The 24,151-nt window shown below is 38.8% G+C and overlaps 1 protein-coding gene across 10 annotated transcripts in view; it reads right to left on the reverse strand.

The window, feature by feature from the left end:
* SYNRG (synergin gamma) overlaps positions 1–24,151 on the reverse strand; it is an 85,432-nt gene that overhangs the window by 54,818 nt on the left and 6,463 nt on the right. For 7 of the 10 annotated variants that reach the window (XM_005220018.5, XM_005220016.5, XM_005220014.5 and 4 more), the window contains exons 2-6: positions 23,247–23,287; positions 19,675–19,796; positions 4,550–4,680; positions 3,742–3,847; positions 2,891–3,002 (exon numbers count right to left, since the gene is read on the reverse strand). In XM_005220018.5, coding sequence (XP_005220075.1) covers positions 2,891–3,002; positions 3,742–3,847; positions 4,550–4,680; positions 19,675–19,796; positions 23,247–23,287 — 512 coding nt within the window. 10 annotated transcript variants of the gene reach the window in all.

A 24,151-nucleotide genomic window follows, 5' to 3' on the forward strand; every position in this document is an offset into this window, starting at 1 on the left:
AAAATTAACAGGGGAAAAGAAACTGAGATGTAGCACAACTCCAACAGAACATACTGAAGCATGAACAGTGGAGGCGACTAAGAAAGAACATGTAATGACAGTCACACGGAATCATACAATGAATGCAAAACACTTTGATGTCTATCTATAAATAGCTTTTTGGTCTTTTTAAAAAAGAGGTTTTATAGCTATTTTGCATTTGGTTCAAAAGCAGAAAACTGTAAAATTCAAAATTTCTTTCCTCCTTTTATTAGAATAGCACTCATTTTTTTCCTCGAGACCACTAGTAATTTACATCAAAGTGGTGATTACTTTTGAAACTCAACTGATCTGTTTATTTGGATAATATTTTCTCAAACCAATATAAATAAGAAAATCTGCCTATATGCTGCTGAATACATTTTAGAGATACACGCTGATAACTAAATTTCCTTAGGCCAGTAAAAAACAATGCATGACACATACTTATAATTTTTGATAAATCATGCCTAATTGATACACTTAGCATAGTTCATATTTCATAGGAGGATGAAAGCTACTTTACAGGGAATGAAAATTACAGGGGCAACAAGAACATCAAACACATTACCAAAGTGATGCTTTCTTGGGAGAAGCACCAAAATTAGGACACTATAAAGTGTTAAGTCAAATAACTTAGCAGCCAATTAAAAAAATAAACCCTAGCTAAGCACTATGTTTAAAAGAACTCTGCCTCTAAAAGATACAAATGTCACCATGGCTTTTTACTGTCAAATATGAGATTCACTTACGTAATAAACCTCTCTACAGGGATTAGGTTTAATAATCTAAGGCTCATTCACAATAATATTATTGTTGCTTCTTCACATTGCAAACTTTGAATTGCTATAACATTTATTAATACTAAAGTCTAATGTCACAAGGAGCAGTCTTTTTTTTTTAAAGCCCTCATTTGAAAAATGGGGACACTTATGTGCTTCTCTTTTGGATCTATGAAATAAAACCTGGAAGCATTAAAGTTCTATAAAAAACGCAAAATGACTATAAAAAATGAAGAAAAAAGAAAAAAAGCCATGTCATAATGAATCCCAACCCTCCCAATAATGGTTACTGAGAGTGTCTGACAGTGTGTACTTAAGTTCTCAGTTTCGGTTCTCTGACCATTACTGGTAGAAAATAGCAATAATGGAAAACTGAGAGCTACTATGAATATTTTTAGATGGATCCTATTTGGGCTAAACCAATTTTTTTTTTTTTTTTTTTAGGCTATACCAATATTTCCTTGCATTTGACTGGGATTACTTTAATTCTATGTGGCATATATTTGGCTTAAAAACTCATAGCTATATATATATGATTAATAAGAAGTATAAAAATTATGTGATACAGTTTGTATTCACTATTTTAAGATAAACAGTCTATAGGCGAAAATTAAAAGATGTCTTTGGTGGAAAAAGGCTGGAAACTCTTTAGGTGCTTTAGGCCTAGGTTTAAGATCCTAGCTGGAGAAGCTCTGGTAATTCCTTGGGCTTGCTTCAGAAAACAAGTATTTTTCTAGCTAAGCATGAAGCAGTTAACTAGAAACAGCTAACTGCATGCATGCTGAATGAACTCAAGAGATTGACTGAACATCAAAACCCCAATTTATTATTTAACCTGTGAGGTTGTTAAACTATACTTGGCTGCCCAAACAAGGCATTCTATATGGATAGAACAGTATGTGACCTGACAATGACCATCCCTCTCTGCCTTCTTCTCCTTTTTCTAAGCTCCATGCTGGGTCCAATGTTACCATTCCAATGACTATACTCCAATGATTTACTGACTAGCTCATTCAGCTTATACATTTTCACCTTGAGGTAATGCTTTTCCTTTCTGAACTCATTCTGATCACTAATATCCATTCCCTTTTCAATCTCAGTATATATTTTACTTTGGGGCACACTTTTTGTAAGGATAACCTGAGTATATAATCTAACAAGTGAAATTAATGGACAGAGGCAAAGCTGTCCCAGAAAGTCAAGAACTCATTACTGTGCCAACATTAGATTATTTCTTCCTAATATCACCTATAAAATATAAAGGTTTAAGATAAAATTTGTCAATATGACATATGCTAGGAAATAATAGTATTTAGCTGAATTATTTATGAAAACTATTCACCCATTAATGGTAAGCTAATCTTGAAATTAGCTGAGAATAAAATGTCAAAATATCAAATTTTAAAAAAGGATGTGGTAACAGCTATGTGAAGATAAGATTCATTTCAACTGCTACATGTTTAACACACATGCAATCCCGCCCCCCGACCCCCATGAATTCCCTTTACTCTGCTTTATCAGGTACTTTTCCTTTGCTTATTTGATGATGACATAATGAAATGAATATAAAAAATAATGAAATAAAAACTACAAAGAAATATATTTTCAATTCTACAAAGAAAAAACTAAAATTTCACAAGAAAATTATTAAATCCATGACTTTTTAAAGGAATCATTGAGAAAATTTGTAAGTTTAATCACATTGAGTAAAACCTAAACTAGTTCACTAGTTCATAAAAAGTAAAATTAATTTAAAATAATAAGAATGCAATAGTAAACTCATTTACTACATTTGCTTTGAGTGAATGAGTTTTACTAATGTTAACATACTCATTTGTACAGAAGATTTACAAGTAAAGTTAACATACTGACATTTACTAGAAGACAAGAAGTTTTCCCTGCAAGACAGTTATCTAGACCAGAGCTCTTAATCCACTATAAATTTTAAAACATCTAAATCTGTATTTAGCTTGAAGTAAGAATTCAACACTCACTCTACACACACACACACACACACACACACACACGTCAGTTAAAAACACAGGGACTTCAATCATCTTCCATCAAAAGAAAATTAAAATTAAAACTACCTGGTTTCTTAGGGTGTGATGCTGGAGTAGGGTGCATCTTAGCATCTCTGGAAAACCCATCTAAGTTTCCTTTTATGGCTTCCAAAGCATCATCTCTACTCTTCTCTCCTGTCTGAGAGACAATAAATGTATATATATTTCTTCACTTACCTCTCACACTTTGTCCTAAATTCACACAAGTTGAAAGAGAACTACAGATATTCAACTATTTCCTATATTTTTACCACATATGTCAGGCAGTGAATTCTCCAAGTCAGAAAAACACTGACACACAGCAAAATAAAACAATACTCCATAGAATCTTATTAAAAGGTCCATTTAAAACTACTTTAGGGCAGTGGTCCCCAACCTTTTTGACACCAGGGCCCGGTTCATGGAAGACAATTTCTCCACAGATGGGGACGGGGATGGGAGGTGTGTGTGTGGGGTGGCGCGATGGGGAAGGCGGAGATTGCTTTAGGATAATTCAAACACGTGACATTTGTTATGCACTTAATTTCTATTACATCAGCTCCACTTCAGATCATCAGGAATTAGATCCCAGAGGCTGGGGACCCCTGCTTTAGGGTATAGGTGTTCGATATTAAGTCTCCAGTGTTAATGCTTCCCAAGAAAAGGTTGTAAGCACCCCGAAGGTAGTACACACAGGTGGAGAAGATAATGCCTGACATCTCATTCCCTTCAACAATAAAGTCTCTTTACAGAAAGAGAGAAGTCCTTCACTTTTGGACTTAAGACAAAGGAAAATCAATCAACCGCACCTACAGCCGGGGCTGGTGTCCCGGTGACAAAGCCCACTGAGTGAGTGAGAGGAGGCACGCAGTGGGTGTGCGTGGGGCGGAGTACGTTACCTTGGGTTTTACGCTACTCAGAAGTCTGAGCTTTTGCTTCTGCTCTTCAAACTGGCGTCTTTTTCTTTCTTCTTCTAAGAGCTTTTGCTGCTGTTCAAATCGTTTTCTGAAGGAAAAACAACCATTAAAGAGTCAGCTTCAGGGATTATTAACTGACTGTTAGATTCATACTTCTTTTACTAATAGCTTCAGCAACGTCACCTTGCATTTCTAGAACTAAAAACTTCACTGATAATTGTACCTAATTTTCTGAAGATAATCCTATGTCTCCACTATATGAATTCCCAAATATATGAAATAAGTCTAAAAAATGATGTACCTAAATTATAGACATGAACTTATTTCTTATCTAATTTGCAAAAGTAGGAGACAACATTCTACATTCAAAGTATATATATATATATAAAAAAACAAACAGGGAGGTGGACAAAATAAACACACTCTTTGCTCTGCATACAAAAAAGAAACTTCTACTCGGGGAGGCAGTACCATACATGAGAAAGAGCAACGGCTCTGGGAATCAGGAGGCCTGCACTTGGGTCCAGGTTTTTCCAGTAACTGTATAGCCTGGGCTGACAAGTTGCTTATTTCTCTGGACTTCATTTTTCCAAGATGTAACATCAGTGGATTGAATTCTAGGATCTCTAAGGTCCCTTCTGGCTTTAAACTTTTAAATAATAAGAGCATTTTAAAGAGCTTTAAGGGCACTGTGACTGTTTCCTCTTCAAATCTGCACTACAGATTATTTGACCATTTTAAACTTAAGTGCTATCATGCATCTTTATCCTTGCATCCTGAGGTTTCTTACTGCTGCTCCTCAGCAAACTGCTTCTGCATGTCTGGAGTGTACTGTGGGCCTGGAGGACGCATTCCCAGGAATGGTGCTTGTCCCAGGTAAGGCATTCCTCCTGCTGGTATTGGTCCCATTGGGATCCCTGCCTAGAAACAACAGACAAAGACTTAGGCTTAAAAAACACAATTTCTCCTTTTTTTTTTTTTTGGCTGTGCTACGCAGCATGTGGTATCAGTTCCCTGGCCAGGGATGGAAGCTGTGCCCCCTGCAGTGAACGCATGGGGTCTTAACCACTGGATTGCCAAGGAAGTCCCCACAACTTTTTCTTTTAACTACTACAAAGAAAAACTGTAGCTTCCATAACTTTTCTTTTCCTCTTTAGTTGGTGGTGTGTGCTTCTCATCGCGGTAGCTTCCCTCGCAGAGCACAGGCTCTAGGGTGCTCGGGCGTCCGTAGTCGTGGCGAACGGGCTTAACTGCCTGGCGCCGCACGGAATCTTCCCGGAGCAGGGAAGACAGAACCTGTGTCCCCTGCACTGGCAGGCAGATTCTTAACCACTGGACCACAAGAGAAGGCCTGTATTAATTAACTTTAATAGAAGATTCAAAGGACATAGGCTTAAAATGAAAAGCTCCCCTTAATATCTTGCCTCTCCCATGCCTTCATGTCTGAGAGGACCACCACTGCTAACAGTCTGAGGAAGTGTGCATCAAATCTTTCAGACTGGGTGTGTTAGAAAGCACACACACACACACGTTATATCTGGTGAGCTCACTGAGCCATACTCTCTGAGGTGTCGTATCTTACATGTCTTTGTATTTCTAGCAATAGATAAGAGCCTGGCATACAGCAGTTATTCCACAAATGAGATTAAACACGTATTTCCAATATGTATGATAGGATAATGAATATTTTGATATTATTATACCCTTGGTATCCCAACTTTTACAGAAAAAAATATATTTAATGAATACTAAATGACGTATCTTCAAGATCTTTCTGCGTTGTTGGGTGTCGTCATTATAGACATGCCTGAACCGGCTAAGTCTGCTCCTGCCCCTAAAAAGGGCTCTGAAAACGCTGTGACCAAGGCCCAGAAGAAGCACGGCAAGAAGCGCAAGCGCAGCCGCAAGGAGAGCTGCTCCGTGTACGTGTACAAGGTGCTGAAGCAAGTCCATCTGGACACCGGCATCTCGTCCAAGGCCATGGGCACATGAACTCCTCCATCAACGACATTTTCGAGTGCATCGCTGGCGAGGCATCGCGCCTGACGCATTACAAGCGCTCGACTATCACATCCAGGGAGATCCAGACCGCCGTGCACTTGCTGCTACCTGGGGAGCTGTCCAAGCACGCCGTGTCTGAGGGCACTAAGGCTGTCACCAAGTATACCAGCTCCAAGTAAATATAATATGCCTAGCCGCTGTTAACGGAGAAGGCAATGGCACCCCACTCCAGTACTCTTGCCTGGAAAATCCCATGGACAGAGGGCCTGGTGGGCTGTAGTCCATGGGGTCGCTAAGGGTCAGACGCGACTGAGCAACTTCACTTTCAAATGACAAATCAATACAATAGTATAAAGTTTACTGAAGTGTCTAGAAGAATAGCATTGCACAAGAGCTAACCACAAAACTTAATATGAATCATGATGACGGGGACGATGGAAATGATGGTTAACAGCTAATTTTTACTGAGTGAAAATGTCTCTATTCTTCAACCTTCTCCCTGAAAGGTTCCCCTTCAGTTCCCTAACTTGAAACTTGGCTGTCCCTGGAAGCCCTCTCACTTGGGGACTGCTACTTTTCTTCAAACATTTCCTGTAAATGGACAATATTCTCCTTGGTTCCAAACCCCTTTTCTCATCTCTTTTCCTTCAAAACCCTGAACACATTTTAATTTCTTGCAATCAGACTTCATCAGTTACTCTCCTACCCTATTTATGCCATCTACCCCCTCACTCTTCAACTTCAAATCCTTGCTATGGTCCATTCTACTCTTAAACTGCTCCTGGTCAATAACCATGAGGATGACTCATCTAACACTGGCGTTGCAGGTCTCATCACAATCATGTTCAACATACCACTCTAGTTTCCCATTCCATGGTCATCGCCCCGCTCATCTGGCCCAATAGCTGCATCATCTCCAAAATCTTGATTTTAAGCATGCCAATAACTGACCACCACTTTCTGTTCTTCCAGTTCATGCTCTCCAGCAATTCTTTTATTTCATTAATACTTCCCTCCCATCCATTAATCTTTCCACTTTCCCACCACTGATCATGCTCATCATGTCCTCACTTCTCGTCTTGCTCAGCTTAGACTCCAGGATTCAATATTAAATATCCTTGTAAACATCCTTCGCTCCCCTACCTCTGGCTTCCTTGGTATGGTCACCTGGGACTTCATTCTTGTTAGTCAACTAATCACTTTCTCTTATCCTTATACCCAAACCACTTAATCTTACTGGAGAGAAAAACCTTGAAGAGTCACCTTAAATTCTTTTAAAAAATGTTTGTTTGTTTTTGGCTTTGCTGGTCTTTGCTGCTGTGAGGGCTTTTCTCTAGTTGTGGTGAGCAGGGGCTACTCTCTAGAGGCAGTGCACACATTCTCACTGAGGTGTCTTCTCGCATTGTGGAGCACAGACTCTAGGGCGTGCAGGCCTCAGTAGCTGCAGCTCCCAGGCTCTAGAGCACAGGCTCAATAGTTGTGGTACATGGGCCTGGGTGCTCTGAGGCATGTGGGATCTTCCCAGACCAGGGACTGAATCCGTATTGCCTGCATTGGCAGGTGGGTTCTTTGTCGCTGGGCCACCAGGAAAGCCCCATCTTAAATTTCTGGCTACAAATCTCAAATGGTTTCCCAACACAGGAGCCTTACAGGGACTCTTACCTTGTAAGATTTCAATGCTTTGAGTTGCTTGAGATTTGCTATGGCCCAGCATATTTCAATTTCAATATTCCATGTTTGCTTAAAACGAAAGTAATTTTGAGGACTTCCTTGGTGGTCCAGTGATTAAGACTCCATGCTCCCAAAGCAGGGGCATGAGTCCGTTCCCTGGTCAGGGAGCTAGTATCCTGTATGCCACACTGTGTGGCCAAACCAAAAGTGTTTTACAATTGTTGGACACAGTATCCTATTATCCATTAATCAAGTTTGTTAAGAAGCTCGTTTAAAATGTGTATCTTTACTGATTGTGAACTTGTCTATTTCTCCTTATTTTTCCGTCAGTTTCTATCTTACACATTTTGAGGCCAGGTTATTAGGTGCATACAAACTAATATCTTTCTGACGAATTTAATCTCTTATCAAGTGAAATGCCCTCTTACCTCCAGGCTTTTAAGGCTTTTTGACTTAAAAGTATATTTTGTCTGATTTTCCTTTAATAGAAATCATGCTAGTATTTCCCTCAAATTAAAAAAAAAAAAAAGTATTTCTTTTGAACTTTTCTAAAATACCTTCTTGTTCTGAACCTTTACTGAGACTGTGGAAGACTGTTTTAAGGTTTAGAAGTAATACAATACATGTAAAGTACCTGGAACACTGTTTAGCACATATGAGTAAATAAATAGCTGCTAAGTCGCTTCAGTCGTCCAACTCTGTGCGACCCCAGAGACGACAGCCCACCAGGCACCCCCGTCCCTGGGATTCTTCAGGCAAGAACACTGGAGTGCGTTGCCATTTCCTTCTCCAAAATAATAGCAGCTATTATAAAATAATTATCTTTAACATTAGAAGTAATACTGATGACAGAATAGAATACTTTCAAAAACAGTAATGATTCCATTTTTTTTCTGAAACAAGATTCTTCAAATACAGAATTAAACAAGTAGATAAAAGAACACAATAGTTGTAATACAGATATCATTTTATTGTGTTCCTGCCATACGTCAGCCATAGAACCAGTCATATGTATACATAATTCTCAATAAATGTAAGATCACAAGAATTAGAGATAATTCTGATAATGATTAATAAATAGACCTTAAAAAGAACAAACACTTATGAAGTCTGTACTAAGTCCCAGGGGCTTTTCTAAGTGCTTTACATGTATCAATTAATTGAACCCTTATAATAAACCTATGCAGTAGGTGCTCCTATTCAGATAAGGAAACTGAAGTAGAAAATAGTTAAGTATCTCACTCATTACTGGCAATGACAGAGCCAGGATTAGAACCAGGCAGCTTCTGGTTCCAAAATCCATTTTCTCCATCATGCTATGCTGCCTGTCCAGTTATCAAAAACCACCACCAAATTCAGACTTAAAACTATTTTAAATGTTTTTTTCTGCCTATTCATATGCTCAGACACATTACCTGTTCAATGAATACTAGCAACCTGGCAGGTTTATAAATAGTTTCCAGTACTTTACAACTGAAGTTACAAGTAATATTGCTTAATTACTAACACTCTATTCTAAATCCTGGATGGTGGTGGCCATGCATATTTATTTTTAATCACAGTATGGTTCTCTTGCTGCTAAAAATTAGTGTCATAGTCCTAGTATTATATTTCTCCTTCTCCCACTATAATGTAATCAGTTCCTTATTTTTTCCAGTTTTATTGAGATAATTTGACATATGATAATACTGTATAAGTTTAAGGTAGGTAACATGCTTATTTGATACACTTGTTTATATATCACAAAATGATTACCACCATAGCATTAACTAACATTTTTGTCATGTCACATAATTATCATTTCTTTTTTGAGGTAAGGGATTAAATTTCTTTTTAAATTTTGACTTAGTTTACCCAAATCAAAACTTGTTCTTAGTTATGTTCAATAACATAGAACACAGAAGAAATCACTCAAATCAGACAGGCTAAAAGACAAAATGATATATTCCACAAAAATAATAAAGAATGAAAGAAGGTGTTATTATCCACATTGCCTTTCTAGTTACACAATTCTGTTCTTCAAGAAGATTCAAACTTTGTAAATGGCATTGTGTGTTTCTCCTATTCCTTAAAAGTAACTTTATACATGTCATACAGCCTAATTTTAGGCTTTCTTTTGAAATCTAGATAAACTGAAAGGCTAAGAGATACCAATCCTTATCTATACAGTGAATGAATAACACAGGAAAAACAAAAACAAAACAAAACCCACTCAGAAATCTGAGATACATTCAATAAACTACTCAAAAGACTAAAACACAAATAAATTAACCCCCAAGTTGAAAGTTACCCAAGACTACTGAAAACCTGAACAAGTGGAGAGATGCGACAGCAAGACTAAATGAGTGAAAATGTCAATTTCGATCAAAATCCCTACAGGTTTTACATGGAATTTGCTCAACTGATCTCAAAATTCATACTGAAGGGGATGTGGCCATGAATAGCCATTATTCTTTAAAAGAACAACAGAGACTCCACTCCACCAGATAAAGGCTCATCTTGGGTTAGAACACAAGACAGTAAGGCGTGTACTGATGCAGGTATAGACACATACAGCAATGAGGCAAACGAAAGAGCTTAAAAACCAAAGAAAGCATGTGAAGAAATTAGGCATTACAGGAGTCATCTTAGATTTCAACAGGTACAGAATGGGCTACTGATAAATGATTTGGGGGACAACCGTCTATTCAAATAGAAAATAAAATTAGGCCCTTCAGCATCATACTGATACCTAAAGAACAATTCCAGGTAGGTTAAAGACCTATATATAAAAAATTTAATTTGTTAATAAGAAAACACAGGAGAATATCAGTACTACCTCTGGGTTGGATTATGTCATAGATGAGACACAAAAAGCTCAAACCATAAAAGAAATGATTTATCCATCAGACTTAACTTCTACAAAACATGACACCATTGACAAAGTTAATAAATAAGCCTAAGTCTAGAAGGACATACTGACAGCACAAATAACCACAAAGGTTAGAATCCAGAATACATAATGAACACTTATACAGAGTGAAGTAAGTCAGAAAGAAAAGCAGCAATACAGTACACTAACGCACATATATGGAATTTAGAAAGATGGTAATGATGACCCTGTATGTGAGATAGCAAAAGAGACACAGATGTATAGAACAGTCTTTTGGACTCTGTGGGAGAGGGAGAGGATGAGATGATTTGGGAGAATGGCATTGAAACATGTATATTATCATAAGTGAAACAGATCGCCAGTCCAGGTTCGATGCATGAGACAGGGTGCTCAGGGCTGGTGCACTGGGACAACCCTGAGGGATGGGATGGGGAGGGAGGGGGGAGGGGGGTTCAGGATGGGGAACATGTGTACACCCATGGCTGTTTCATGTCCATGTATGGCAAAAATCATTACAATATTACAAAGTAATTAGCCTCCAATTAAAATAAATTTTTTAAAAAATCCATAAACTCAAAACAGAAAGCAAAAAATTGGGAGCAACTTAAGTGTCCATCAACAGAAGAATATATACATATATTTTCCTGCAACATAATACTACAGAGCAGGTGTGTGTGTGTCTATGTGCACGTGTGTGTGCACCTGGTCACGTCTGACTCTTTGCAACCCCACAGACTGTAGCCCGCCAGCTCCTCTGGAATTTTCCAGGCAAGAATACTGGAGTGGGTTGCCATTTCCTTCTCCAGGGAAACTTTGCAACCCAGGGATGGAACCCATGTCTTCTGTGTTTCCTGCACTGGCAGGTAGATTCTTTACCACTGTGCCAGCTGGGAAGCCCCAGCAGCTATATGAACACTTAAAAAAAACCTTTAAATAATACAGTTATAATTTTCTTCCTCTATTTACCCAGAGATTATCACTGTCATAAATTCACTTTTGTTTCCTTTCATTTCTGTATATGTTTATATAATTCATGAATGTCATAATCTCTAGGTTTTAAAATTTTACATGTGTTTCCTTCTGTATTTGACTTTTTTCACTTAACAATGGTTTTCTCCAAAGATTTATCCCAGTTATGGAATGATGCCGATGAAAAATAAAAACGGTGTTGGAAGAAATTAGTCATAAATAAATAGAAACATAATCCATATTTCATGGATTGGCAAACTTAATATCGTTAAAATGTTAATATTACCCAAAGCAATCTACAAAAGAAATCCCTATAAAAATCCCAATGAGATTTTTGCAGCAATAAAAAAATCCATCCTAAAATTCATACAGGATCTCAAGGGACCCCTAATAGCCAAACAGTCTTGAAAAAGAACAACAAAACTGGAGGATTCAAGCTTCCAGATCTCAAAACCTACCACCAAACTACAGCTATCAAAATAGTAATAGTACTGCCATAAAGCAGGCTTCCCTTTTGGCTCAGATGGTAAAGAATCCGCCTGCAATGCAGGGGACCTGGGTTCGATCCCTGGGATAGGAAAACCCCCTGGAGAAGGGAACGGCTACCCACTCCAGTATTCTGGCCTGGAAAATTCCATGGTCTGTATAATTCATGGGCTTGTGAAGAGTTGGACACAACTGAGCAACTTGCACTTCACTTTCACTGGCATAAAGTAAGACTGTTACAGAGCAGTGGAAAAGAACAGAAAGCCAGAAATAAACTCTTGTATATATGGTTCAAATGATTTTTGATGAAGGTGCTAAGACCTGGGTAAACGACAGTCTTTTTCAACAAATGGCGGTCATCAACAGAACTGGGCCCTCAGCCAACACCCTATACAAAAATTAACTCCAAATGGATCGTGAACCAAAATGTAAGACCTAGAACAATAAAACTCTTAGTAGAAAACACAGAACAGAAACTTCATAACACTGGATTTTGCAATGATTTCTTGAATATGACATCAGGCACAGTTAACAAAAGAATGAATAGACAACCTGGACTTCAAGAAAACGTTAAAAATGTGTATATTAAGAGACACAACCCACAGAGTAAAAAGGCAACCCACAGAATGGGAGTTAATATTTGCAAATCACATATATGATACGGGATTCATGTCCAAAATAAACAGGAAAGTCCTAAAACTCAACAACAAAAAACTCAATTCAAAAATGGGCAAAGAACTTGAACAGACATTTCTCCAAAGAAAGACAAAGACTGTATGCTTCTATTTACATGAGGTATTTAGAGTAGTCAAAATCACAAAGACTTAAAGTAGAAGGGTAGATGCATGGGGTTGGAGGGAGGGAAGAATGGGGAGTTATCGAACAATAAGTATAATTTTAGATTTACAAAATGAAGAGAGTTACAAGAATGGATGGTGGTAATGGCTGCATAACAATGTGAATATATTTAATACCACTAAACTGTACACTTAAAAATAGTTAACATGGTAAACTTTATGTGTATTTTACTGTAACAGTGTTGGAGAAAACATAGGAGGAATCATATTACACAGCTAACATAATCAAGACTAGCAGACACACGCATCAGTGGACTGGAACAGAGAACCTAGAAAAACACCCAGATAAACATGCCTAAGTGCTATGGTCGACTATGTCGCCACTCTGATCTTGAACTTCCAGCCTCTAGAACTGGGAAAACTAAATTTCTGTCGTTTATAAGCTATCCAATCTCTCATATTTTGTTACAGTAGCCTGAACAGACTAAAAAACAAGACACAAACTGACAGAAAATATCTGCAAACCACACATCCAAAAAAGGGCTAGTATGCAGAATATATAAAGACCTCTTGACATTCAACAGTTGATAGCTTATGGTGAACAGTGTCAGAATTTGTGGTCTCTGAAGGAGAAAATTTCATTCTGGGACCCAAAAGACACAGTCTCAGTCACTCAAGAGCTTTGTGTAGCAAAGTTTTATTACAGTGAAAGGACAGAGTGAGCCTCCACCAAGAGGCACTAAAAGCAGGTAGCAGAGTGCCTGCCTCACCAGTTGCAACCGTGCATTATGTACTCTTCAACTGGCCGCTTGAATAGACAAAAAACAACACTTCAAGGCTGTACAGATTCCATTAGACCCTTTCCCAAGGCATACATCCTTGAGATAACTTCAGTACAAGATTAGCCAGAAGGAACCTGTTCCAGGCAAGGTGTTTCTGGGTGAGATATATTGTTGCTGAGAAATAGGCTCCCAGGCAAGATTTGTTACAATTTTAATTATTAACATAGAGTCTAAGAAAAGCATTTCCACCAGTAAGACATTGTGCCTTGTGATCATTAGCTCCTAAAGAAAGGCCAGTTCTTGGGCAAGATACATTGTTGCACAAGGCTTAAGGAAAGCAAGAGGGAGAAAGTTCACCTCCTCCTTAAAGGGCCCCGGCCTGCCTAAGCTTTAACTCTCTCACAGTAAAATAACAAAAAAAATCCAACAAGAAAATGGACAGAAGATAGAAGCAGACACTTCTTCAAAGAGAATATAAAGACAGCAAGTAAGCACATGAAAATATGTCTAGCATCATTAAAGAAAAACCAATATGGAGGCCACACTCTGAATATATCCCTAGACCACAGGCTCACAGTCACATAACCAAATTGTAACACTGTTCTGATTTCCCTGAAATGCTGCCTGACCTTAAACAAAACCTAAGCTTTCTTCATGTCAATGTGACATCACAGTATTCTAGCTAATAAGCTACAAAAAAGTAAGCTTAGCAATGAAAAGGAAAGTAAATTTCTAGAAACTAATCACAGTAGAAAACAATGAATTCATTCGTGTTTATAATAAATTGCTAGAATCACTTGTGGTTTGAGGTCTCCCTGTTCAGGAATAATTTGTTTCTTGCCCAATAAAATATCCATATCAAGTAAAGCTCCCTGAATTTTCTTTTGACATTAGTCACAAGGGAAATGCAAATTAAAATCATGAGATATCACAACACACCTATCAAATGGCTACAACAGAAAATAACACCAAATGCTAGCAAGGATGTAGAGAAACTGGATCACTCCTATATTGCCTGTGAGAATGTAAAAGGGTATAACCACTCTAGAAAATAGTTTAACAATTTCTTTAAAAACTAAACTTCCAAATACCATGCCATCTAGCATTCCTGGGCATTAATCCCAGAGAAATGAAGCCTTATGTTCAAAAATCTCTATCACAGCTAAAAAGTAAAAACAGTCCAGATGTCCTTCGGTGGGTGAATGGTTAAGCAGACAATAGTACATCCAATAATGGAATATCACTCAATAATAAAATGAAGGGAAATATTGATGCATGCAACAACTTGGATGAATTTAAAGAGAATTATGCAGAGCAAAAAAAGCCAGTCTCAAAATGTTAGTGATTCAATTTAGCTAATGCTGAAATCATATAATTATAGAAATGGGGGACATATATATTAGTGATTGACAAGAGTTAGGGGGGCATTAAGTGGGAGAGAAGTGAATTTGGTTACAAAATGGCAACATGAGGAGATCCCTGGGGTGGTGGATGCTCTGTATCTTGACTGTATCAAGGCCAACATCCAGCTGTGATATTATACTACCATTCTCCAAGCAGTTACCACTGGGGGACTCTCTGTATTATTTCTTACATACACATGTACCTACTTTACCTCAAAATTAAAAGTTTAACTAAAAATGGTTTACTGCCTCACACATTGTTCATCATATATTTCATTCTTACCTGAATACCTGAAATATTTTGAATATTAACCTCAAAACGTATTTGAAATCTTGTTACCTGTGTTCTTTTTATGAGTTCTGGGGAGTAGAGGGCTATGAGGCAACCAAAACTAATTTTCATCTTTGACTTTTATCTGTGTATCCTTCAAAGATTTAAGGGATGACTAAAGAATAAGAGGTATTCTTCATACACATCTGTGGTTGGTTAAGGCTATTAAGTTTGGAGGAAAAAGGTAAGATTTCTGTAAGTTTCTCCTTTAAGAATACTGAACAGATTCCAAGTAGCATATAATACCTGCCAGCAAGACTAAAGGTTATGGAAAAAGATTTTGGATTATCATTTTTTTAAATGTATTTATTTAGGCTGCACTGGGTCTTCACTGCTGCACGTGGGCTTTCTCTAGTTGCAGCAAGCAGGGTCTACTCTTCTTTGTGGGATCTTCCTGGAGGAGGGATCAAACCCATGTTCCCTGTATTGGCAGGTGGATTCTTAACCACTGGACCAAAAGGGAAGTCTCTTTACTTTAAGATCATTTAGGAGCTCCTGATACTGAGGGAAATTATTTCCGTGGTATCAAACCTAGTAGTTCACTTATTTACTGTTGCTCTGTGTATTAGAGATCCTTACTGTGTTTTGGTTATTTCAAACTCTTTAACACATTTTTCAGATAATTACCTAAGTCAGAAGGGGCTTCCCAGGTGGTGCAGTGGTAAAGAATCCACCTGCCAATGCAGGAGACGCGTGTTCAATACCTGGTTTGGGACGATCCCCTGGAGAAGGAAATGGTAACCTACTCCAGTATTCTTACCTGGAAAAATTCTATGGACAGAGAAGACTGAGGGCTATAGTCATGGGGTCACAACTGAGCAAACACACGTGCAAGTCAGAAAACGGTATTTAGTGTGAAAATTGATTTTAAAATTGTATCCTTTGTTAAGATTTCAGCAGGAAGCTTCAGTTCAGTTGCTCAGTCGTGTCTGACTCTTTGCAACCCCATGAATCGCAGCACGCCAAGCCTCCCTGTCCATCACCAACTCCTGGAGTTCACTCAAACTAATGTCCATTGAGTCAGTGATGCCATCCAGCCATTTCATCCTGTCGTCCCCTGCTCCTCCTGCCCCCAATCCCTCCCAGCATCAGAGTCTTTTCCAATGAGTCAACTCTTCGCATGAAGTGGCCAAAGAACTGGAGTTTCAGCTTTAGCATCAGTTCTTCCAATGAACAACCAGGACTGAGTTCCTTTAGAATGGACTGGTTGGATCTCCTTGCAGTCCAAGGGACTCTCAAGAGTCTTCTCCAACACCACAGTTCAAAAGCATCGATTCTTCGGCACTCAGCTTTCTTCACAGTCCAACTCTCACATCCATACATGACCACTGGAAAAACCATAGCCTTGACTAGATGGACCTTTGTTGGCAAAGTAATGTCTCTGCTTTTGAATATCTAGGTTGGTCATAACTTTTCTTCCAAGGAGTAAGTGTCTTTTAATTTCATGGCTGCAATCATCATCCGCAGTGATTTTGGAGCCCCCAAAAATCAAGTCTGACACTATTTCCCCATCTATTTGCCATGAAGTGATGGGACCGGATGCCATGATCTTCGTTTTCTGAATGTTGAGCTTTAAGCCAACTTTTTCACTCTCCTCTTTCAAGAGGCCCTTTAGTTCCTCCTCACTTTCTGCCATAAGGGTGGTGTCATCTGCATATCTGAGGTTATTGATATTTCTCCCAGAAATCTTGATTCCAGCTTGTGCTTCTTCCAGTCCAGCATTTCTCATGATGTACTCTGCATATAAGTTAAATAAGCAGGGTGACAATATACAGCCTTGACATACTCCTTTTCCTATTTGGAACCAGTCTATTGTTCCATGTCCAGTTCTAACTGTTGCTTCCTGACCTGCATACAGGTTTCTCAAGAGGCAGGTCAGGTGGTCTGGTATTCCCATCTCTTTCAGAATTTTCCACAGTTTATTGTGATCCACACAGTCAAAGGCTTTGGCATAGTCAATAAAGCAGAAATAGATGTTTTTCTGGAACTGTCTTGCTTTGTTGATGATCCAGCAGATATTGGCAATTTGATCTCTGGTTCCTCTGCCTTTTCTAAAGCCAGCTTGAACATCTGGAAGTTCACGGTTCACATATTGCTGAAGCAGGAAGCTTACTAAATCTTAATTAGAAACACATGGTATTCTTTGGTGGCCTGTTTACAATGACTTGCTGCCCTTACTATAAGAAGTTGGCACATCCCTCTGTGGTGTGCATTCCTCCTGGTAGACTCCCCATTGATGTTTGTTTGGGCCACGTTACCTTTGTAAGCAGAAGTGTGATTGATAACTCCTACCTTTGACAGAAAGCTTTAAAAGACATCACAGGGTTTGGTCATCTCTTCTCATTTATGCCAGGAGTCTGAGATGTCCTAGGTAAAGGTCTCAGGATAAAGAACACAGAGCTGAGTCAGAGCCAGCTCATCCAAGGACAGGTATCTCAAATGAGAAATCTGTTTCTGTAAGTCATTGAGACAGGCATTTTTGTTTCTGCAGCATAACCTAGTGAAAGCTGAGTAACTTGAACTTAAACTCTACAAAAGCTTAATTCATTCCCATTTTCTTCCTAGTGGAGATGAATAAAGAATGACTTGGGGATTTCCCCAAGTGGTCCAGAGGTTAAGAATACACCTGCCAATGCAGAGGACACAGATTTAATCCCTGGTCCAAGAAGATTCCACATGCCATGGGGCAACTAAGCCCCTGTGCCCCAGCTACTGAGCACGCATGCCATAGAGCCTGTGCTCTGCAACAGGAGGAGCCACTGTGGTGAGAAGCCCATGCACCGCAACCAGAGAACAGCCCCAGCAGATGCAGCTGGAGAAAGCCCACACGCAGCAACGAAGACCCAGCACAGCCAAAACTTTTTAAAAGCAAATAAAATTAAAAAGAAAAGAATGATTTGGAAGTTTTCCTAAATCTTTACAGACAGCATAGAAACTTTATTTGCTTAAATGACTTCAATGTGACAACAGTTTAAACTTAAATTCTGATTAACTCAACATTATTTATAAGTTATATACATGTGCTCTTGTACTAATATATATATAAAACATGCAGAAATAGAAAATTTTAAATAATTAGGTAAAAAAAGAAATATGTGGCACTTAAAATATTAGTAATACAAAATTCTTTTGCTCTATTTGTGAATGATTTTTTCCCTCCTTTTTTCTTTCTCCTTCTCCCTTTTAAAAAAATAATATAACACTTTTTTTGAATTCCACCAAAGATTTGACTCCTGGATTCAGTTTACTTGGTTTAAATGGATACCATGGCTGAAGATAGTTTACAAAAATATGGAAATCTAAATGGATATGGATAAAGCCCATTTCTTAGGCGGCACTTATTAAGTCATGATACTATCAATTTCACTCACCAATTCTAAACCAAAACAAAACAATTATTTGCTTTAATCGACACTACCTGTGATCATGACCAGTTACACAGGGATATATGTTCAGCATGACAGCAGGAAAATTCTCTTTAATTCCATTGCAACTCTCAGATTCCCATTTACATCTCGTTTTACATGTTATTTTCACCCAACCCCTTGTTTTTTTTTTTAATTGAAAACTTACAGAAAACTTGAAAGAACACTAAAACTAAAAACTTGAAATTAACACTTTGCTCTGTTTCTACACATCTATACTTTTTTTTGGTTGAGCCACTTACAGGTAAATTGTAGACATAATTTCCTTTTTTTTAAAATGAAGAGAAAGTAAATACGAGGTTTATCAACTCCAACGAGTAATAGCATCTAGCTAGTATTTAGTAATACTGTTTTGATTCACCATATTTATTTTTTGGTTATCCTCTGTTACAACGAATGAGGTTTTCTATTTACTTAATAACAAAAGACTCCTTTAAGAAGTTTTTTAAAACATAACAAATTAAAAATGTTAATTAAATAATACATGGCAAAAAAAAAAAAAGCCCACTCCTGTAATCAAGACAGTGGAGTAGAAGGACGTGTGCTCATCTTCTCCTACAAGAGCACAAAAAATACAAATACCTGCTGAACAACCATTGACAGGAGGATGTTGTAACCCACCAAAAAAAGAATAGCCCATGGCCAAGGACAAAGGAAAAGCCGCAAGTAGGAGGGGCGCAATCACATTAAAATCAAATCCCATACTTGCCAGGTGGGCGACCCACAAACTGGAGAGCGATAATGCCAAAGAAGGTATCGCACTGTTGCAAAGCTTCTAGGCCCCACATCAGACTTCCCAACCTGAGGATCCAGCAAAGGGACAGGGAACCCCCAGGGAATCTGACTCTGGACAGTGGGATTTGATTACAGAACTTCCACAGGACTCGGCAAAACAGAGACTCTCAGAGGGCACAAACAAAACCTTGTGCGCACCAGGACCCAGCAGAAAGGAACAGTGACCCCCCAAGACTGAGCCAGACCTGCCTGGGAGCGTTTGAGCATCTCCCCGTGGAGACGTGGGTTGGGGCAGTGGCATATATTCACTTTATTTCAAAGGAAGCCACCTAAGATGCAGACCACACTTATTTCTAAATATAACATTAAGCTCCGAGTACGTAGCTTGGTATGTAGACAATTAACAATAACTTTGTAAACACTGGCTAAGAAGAGGCAAGTACCTGCATAGCAATAGGTCCCTGGGACATCTGAGAACTGTAATTCATCCCTATCATGCCTTGCATGTTAGGCTGCATGACAGAGACCATAGGAAATCCTTGCTGCTGCATCGGCATCAGACCTGCTGAAAAACAAAGATATTGTTAAGGTCGAAAGTAAGCACTTTACTTTCTTAAAACTCTAAGTACCTAAAGGACTTGTTTCTTGGGAAATGGCAGAGTAGAGAGGAAAAGGCATAGGCTCTGGTGTGAGACAGACTTGCTTTAAATTCCAGGTCCATGAATTTCTTAGCTTTGTGATCTTGGGCAAGCTAACAAAACTTCATCTGTAAAATGAAGATAATACTTGTACAGAATTTTTGCACACACTTAAAAAATACACAACATGACCTATCTGGCCTTCAGGATGACCCCCAGGGATCTCTATCTCTTGGCATTCATGTCCTTGTCCTTCCCTCCCACACTGAATAGGGTTGACCAGTATAAGCAATGGGACGCTGTGGAAACGAGGCTTGTTCTCAGTAACTGTGCAGCTTCATCCTTGTTCTCTGGGATCAGCTGTTGGGAAAGCCACTGCCACATCACGAGAATACTCAAGCAGTCCTATGGAGAATGGAGAATCCATGTGGCAAGAACTGAGACCTACCGCCAAAAGACAGCACAAATTTGCCATCTATGTGAATGAGCCATCTCATCAAACCTTTAGATGACTCCAGTCCTAGCTGACATCTTTACTGCAATCTCCTTGGTCCTGGGCCAGAACCACCCAGTGAGGTTACTCCCAGATACCTGACTCACAGACACAGCGTGGTTTACTATTTTAATAGTAAACTGTTTAAGTTTTGGGGTAATTTTCTATGCAGCAGCAAATAACTAGTAGTTAAGAGTTAATATTAATTAAGCTTCTTTTAATACAAAAGTAGGTTAAGAGCATGAACTTCTGAAGCCAACTAAAAATATCACTTGCTAGGTTTGGGACCTTGGGCAAACTTGCTTAACTTCTTTCTGTACCTCGGTTTCACATTCACAAGACTGTTTAATACCTAATATGCTTAAAGAATTGGTACTTCTCTTCTCTTTCCTTATATGGTTAATATAACACCACAAAACAGCCATTGGCATGCAAAGTATATAATGGATGAAAGTATGATTTATCGTATGGTACCTCCCAAACTTTTCCAAAGAAGTAGTCCCAAGAGGACAATGAAAACTACATTCCTCCAGGGATTTAATAAATACTAAATGTCTACTATATTTTAGGCACAGTTCTAAATACTTGGTATGCAACAGAGAATAAAACAAAATCCCTACATAGCCTGAACACAAATTTCATCCTAATTTTATACTGTACCACAGATCACATCCATGCTAGTTCTAGTAGAAGGATTAAAAGAATCAAATTTTGATTAAAAAAAATTAAAGGTCTGGTAAAGCGAAGAGTTGACTCATTGGAAAAGACTCTGATGCTTGGAGGGATTGGGGGCAGGAGGAGAAGGGGACGACAGAGGATGAGATGGCTGGATGGCATCACCGACTCGGTGAACATGAGTTTGGTTGGCTCCAGGAGTTGGTGATGGACAGGGAAGCCTGGCATGCTGCGATTCATGGGGTCACAAAGAGTTGGACACGACTGAGTGACTGAACTGACCTGAAAGTCTACCATGTTTATCTAGTGGATTTTGTGTACCTTCAAGGTATTTACAGAGTTTAGTATCAGAAGCATGGATATTACATTTGAGGTAACACTGATCAGTGGCAAGTTATTCCCTTATATTAATCATTTATTCAAATATTTGAAGCCCTACTCTAAGTCGGGCACCATTCTAGGTACACAGTTTTGGACAAAGCCAGGTCTTGACTCTCATGGAACTTACACTGTAACTGGGGTAGATAATAAAAAGAAATAAGTGAATATCAGGTGAGGGTAGGGGGTAAGAGAGTCAGGGAGAGAAGTGGCTGCCATTTCATAGTCAGAAGAGGTTTCACCAAAAGGATGGCATTTAAGCAAAGACTTGAAAGAGTAAGGGAGTGAGCCATCATGCACAACGAGAGTGCAGAGGCTGGATATAGCACAGGAGGCTGTTATCCCTCTGACGCCTTTGGAGCTCTAGTTTTATGTATTTTCATAATTGTATTTAAGTCCTGAACAGGTAACTCAAAGATATGGCATGACATCTAAAGCCACAGAAGTACAAACAGTTGAAAAACAAGTCTTGCTTCCCTTCTGTCTCCCATTCACTTTGGTGGCCACTCTTCTTGTCAGTTCCTTGTATAGGCTTTCAGAAATAACCCATGTGTAATTTAAAGCCTTCAAAAGATCAAAAAGTCCACTCTAACACACCTGCAAATTCCAGAAGAAAAAAATATCAGGCAACCTTGTGGGCTCTATCCTTGTCCTGTTCCTTTGCTTCATATGTAGATTTTTACTTGAAAGTTTATAAAAATGCAAAATTAGGAGCCACAAAAATAAACACAAAACGCTGTGATGTCTTCCTAAACAACAACAGACCTCCAACCACTTGATCCAAATCTAGGACACATCTAATTAGAGAGAGCTTAAATAATGAATAAGCGTGAGCAAGAATACAACTGACCCTTGGAAAAATTTACCTGAAACTCAGCCTCCATCACTGATTATGAATGGAGACACTGACCACCTGCTACTGAGCTGCTCCTTATCATTTATCTCTACTGGTAACCTGGGAGTCTCTGTTTCTGTAGCAGGCCTACCATAACCGGTCAACACTGGCTTTGTGAGAAGGGCCAGTTTTCAGAAAGGCTTGGACTGTGGAGAGGAAGTGGGTACACAGGAGTGGGGGAAGTGAGAAGACAGACAAGCATATTCTTCTGTCAATGTTCTGTCCCAGTGGTACAGAGACATGAGCTGAGATTATACCCCTTCACTACTGTTTCCTTGAAGACAAAGCTAGAATAGATACTGGTGGGCCCTTGTCTGAAACTGAAAGAGAAGGAATATACCTAGCAGACAAACTGCTAGAAATAAGAGAGACTTAAAATAGTTTAAACAGAAGCAGAATATGTGATAACTTATGTACATGATTATAGTAAGATCAAATTCATATACAGAAAACATAGGCTAAAACAACTAAAGAGGTTCATTTTTTCATTCCATAAGCAGCTATAAAAGACCTGATTATTTCCTATCAGCATGCTGGGTGCTGGAGATACTCATGAACATAAGGCAGACACAGCCCTTGCCCCACAGAGCTAACAATCTAGAAGACAGGAGAAAGTTGGCATTCAGAGAACTACAATTCATTTCATTGTTGTCACTTGTTTCTTTAATACTCCTGTCTTAAAAGTCTCCTTCATCTCTGAGGTTAAATAACAACCTGTTGATTTGATATTTAAATAAGTTTGGGAGGAATGAGGAATAATTTTTCTTATTCCCCAGATTACCCAATTTTTGAGAAATTCTAGGAGTAAGCTGTCAGGTTCAAGACAAGAAAATTTGACTCTATTTGGCAGCAACAGAACTTTTTTTACTCATTTAATCCCCAAGTTCAGAAACAAATAGTGAAAAATGAAAGCTGACAACATAAACGTTCACATACCTTGAGGGGGTCTTAATCCACTGGCAACTGGAAACATGAAGCTGAAAACAGAACAAAGATACATCAGGACTGGGACTTCCCTGGTGGTCCAGTGGCTGAGAATCTGCCTTGCAATGCAGGGGATGCGGGTTTGATCCCTGGCTGCAGAACAAAGACCCCACACGCCTAGGGGCAACTAAGCCTGCCTATCCCAGCTACTGAACCAGCATGTCGCAACCGAGACTCGATGCAGCCAAATAAATAATATTTTTAAAAAATATATGAGGATCTTCCTAGTGCAAAGATTTCAGATAAAACGTAACATTTTACATAAGTAAAACTGTAACCAGGGCCCTGGTATCTGTTCCACGGTATAATAAAGTATTGAATTATCCACCATCAAAACAGGTTGAGCATCCATAGTATGCATGACAGTCAGCAGGTTAGCCAAGGGGGAAAATTTTGAACCAGAAGAGATAAGACTTTGAAACTGATCCTGCTTCTGTCGCTGTGTGACTCCCCTGGATTCCGATCTCTCCATCCATAAAATGAGAGGGCTGGATTAGATTCAATTCAGTGAACATTTATTGGGTGCCTATTACACAAAAGGCCTGAATGAGCTCAGGCTTGCTGAAGACACAGACGCAGGCAAATAACTTTTAACATAGGATAGACTGTACTAGGGCCTGTGAGAGGGCCAGAATACTAACAGAAATGAGAAGAAAACAGACTAATTGGATGGGTTAAATCTTGGGAACGTTTCTGGAGGTGCCTCTCGAGCTATATTGTAAAAGAAAGGCACACTATACAGCAAGTTTGAACAGAAGTTCAGAGGCCGAAGCTGAAGCGCGTTCAGAAAAATGATTTAAGGCTGAATACAAGACACAGGATTGGAAAAGTAAGCAGACTGGAGAAGGCCTTTAAAA

The sequence above is a fragment of the Bos taurus genome, chromosome 19 (genome assembly GCF_002263795.3).
Source record: "Bos taurus isolate L1 Dominette 01449 registration number 42190680 breed Hereford chromosome 19, ARS-UCD2.0, whole genome shotgun sequence".
Classification (NCBI taxonomy): Eukaryota; Metazoa; Chordata; class Mammalia; order Artiodactyla; family Bovidae; genus Bos; species Bos taurus.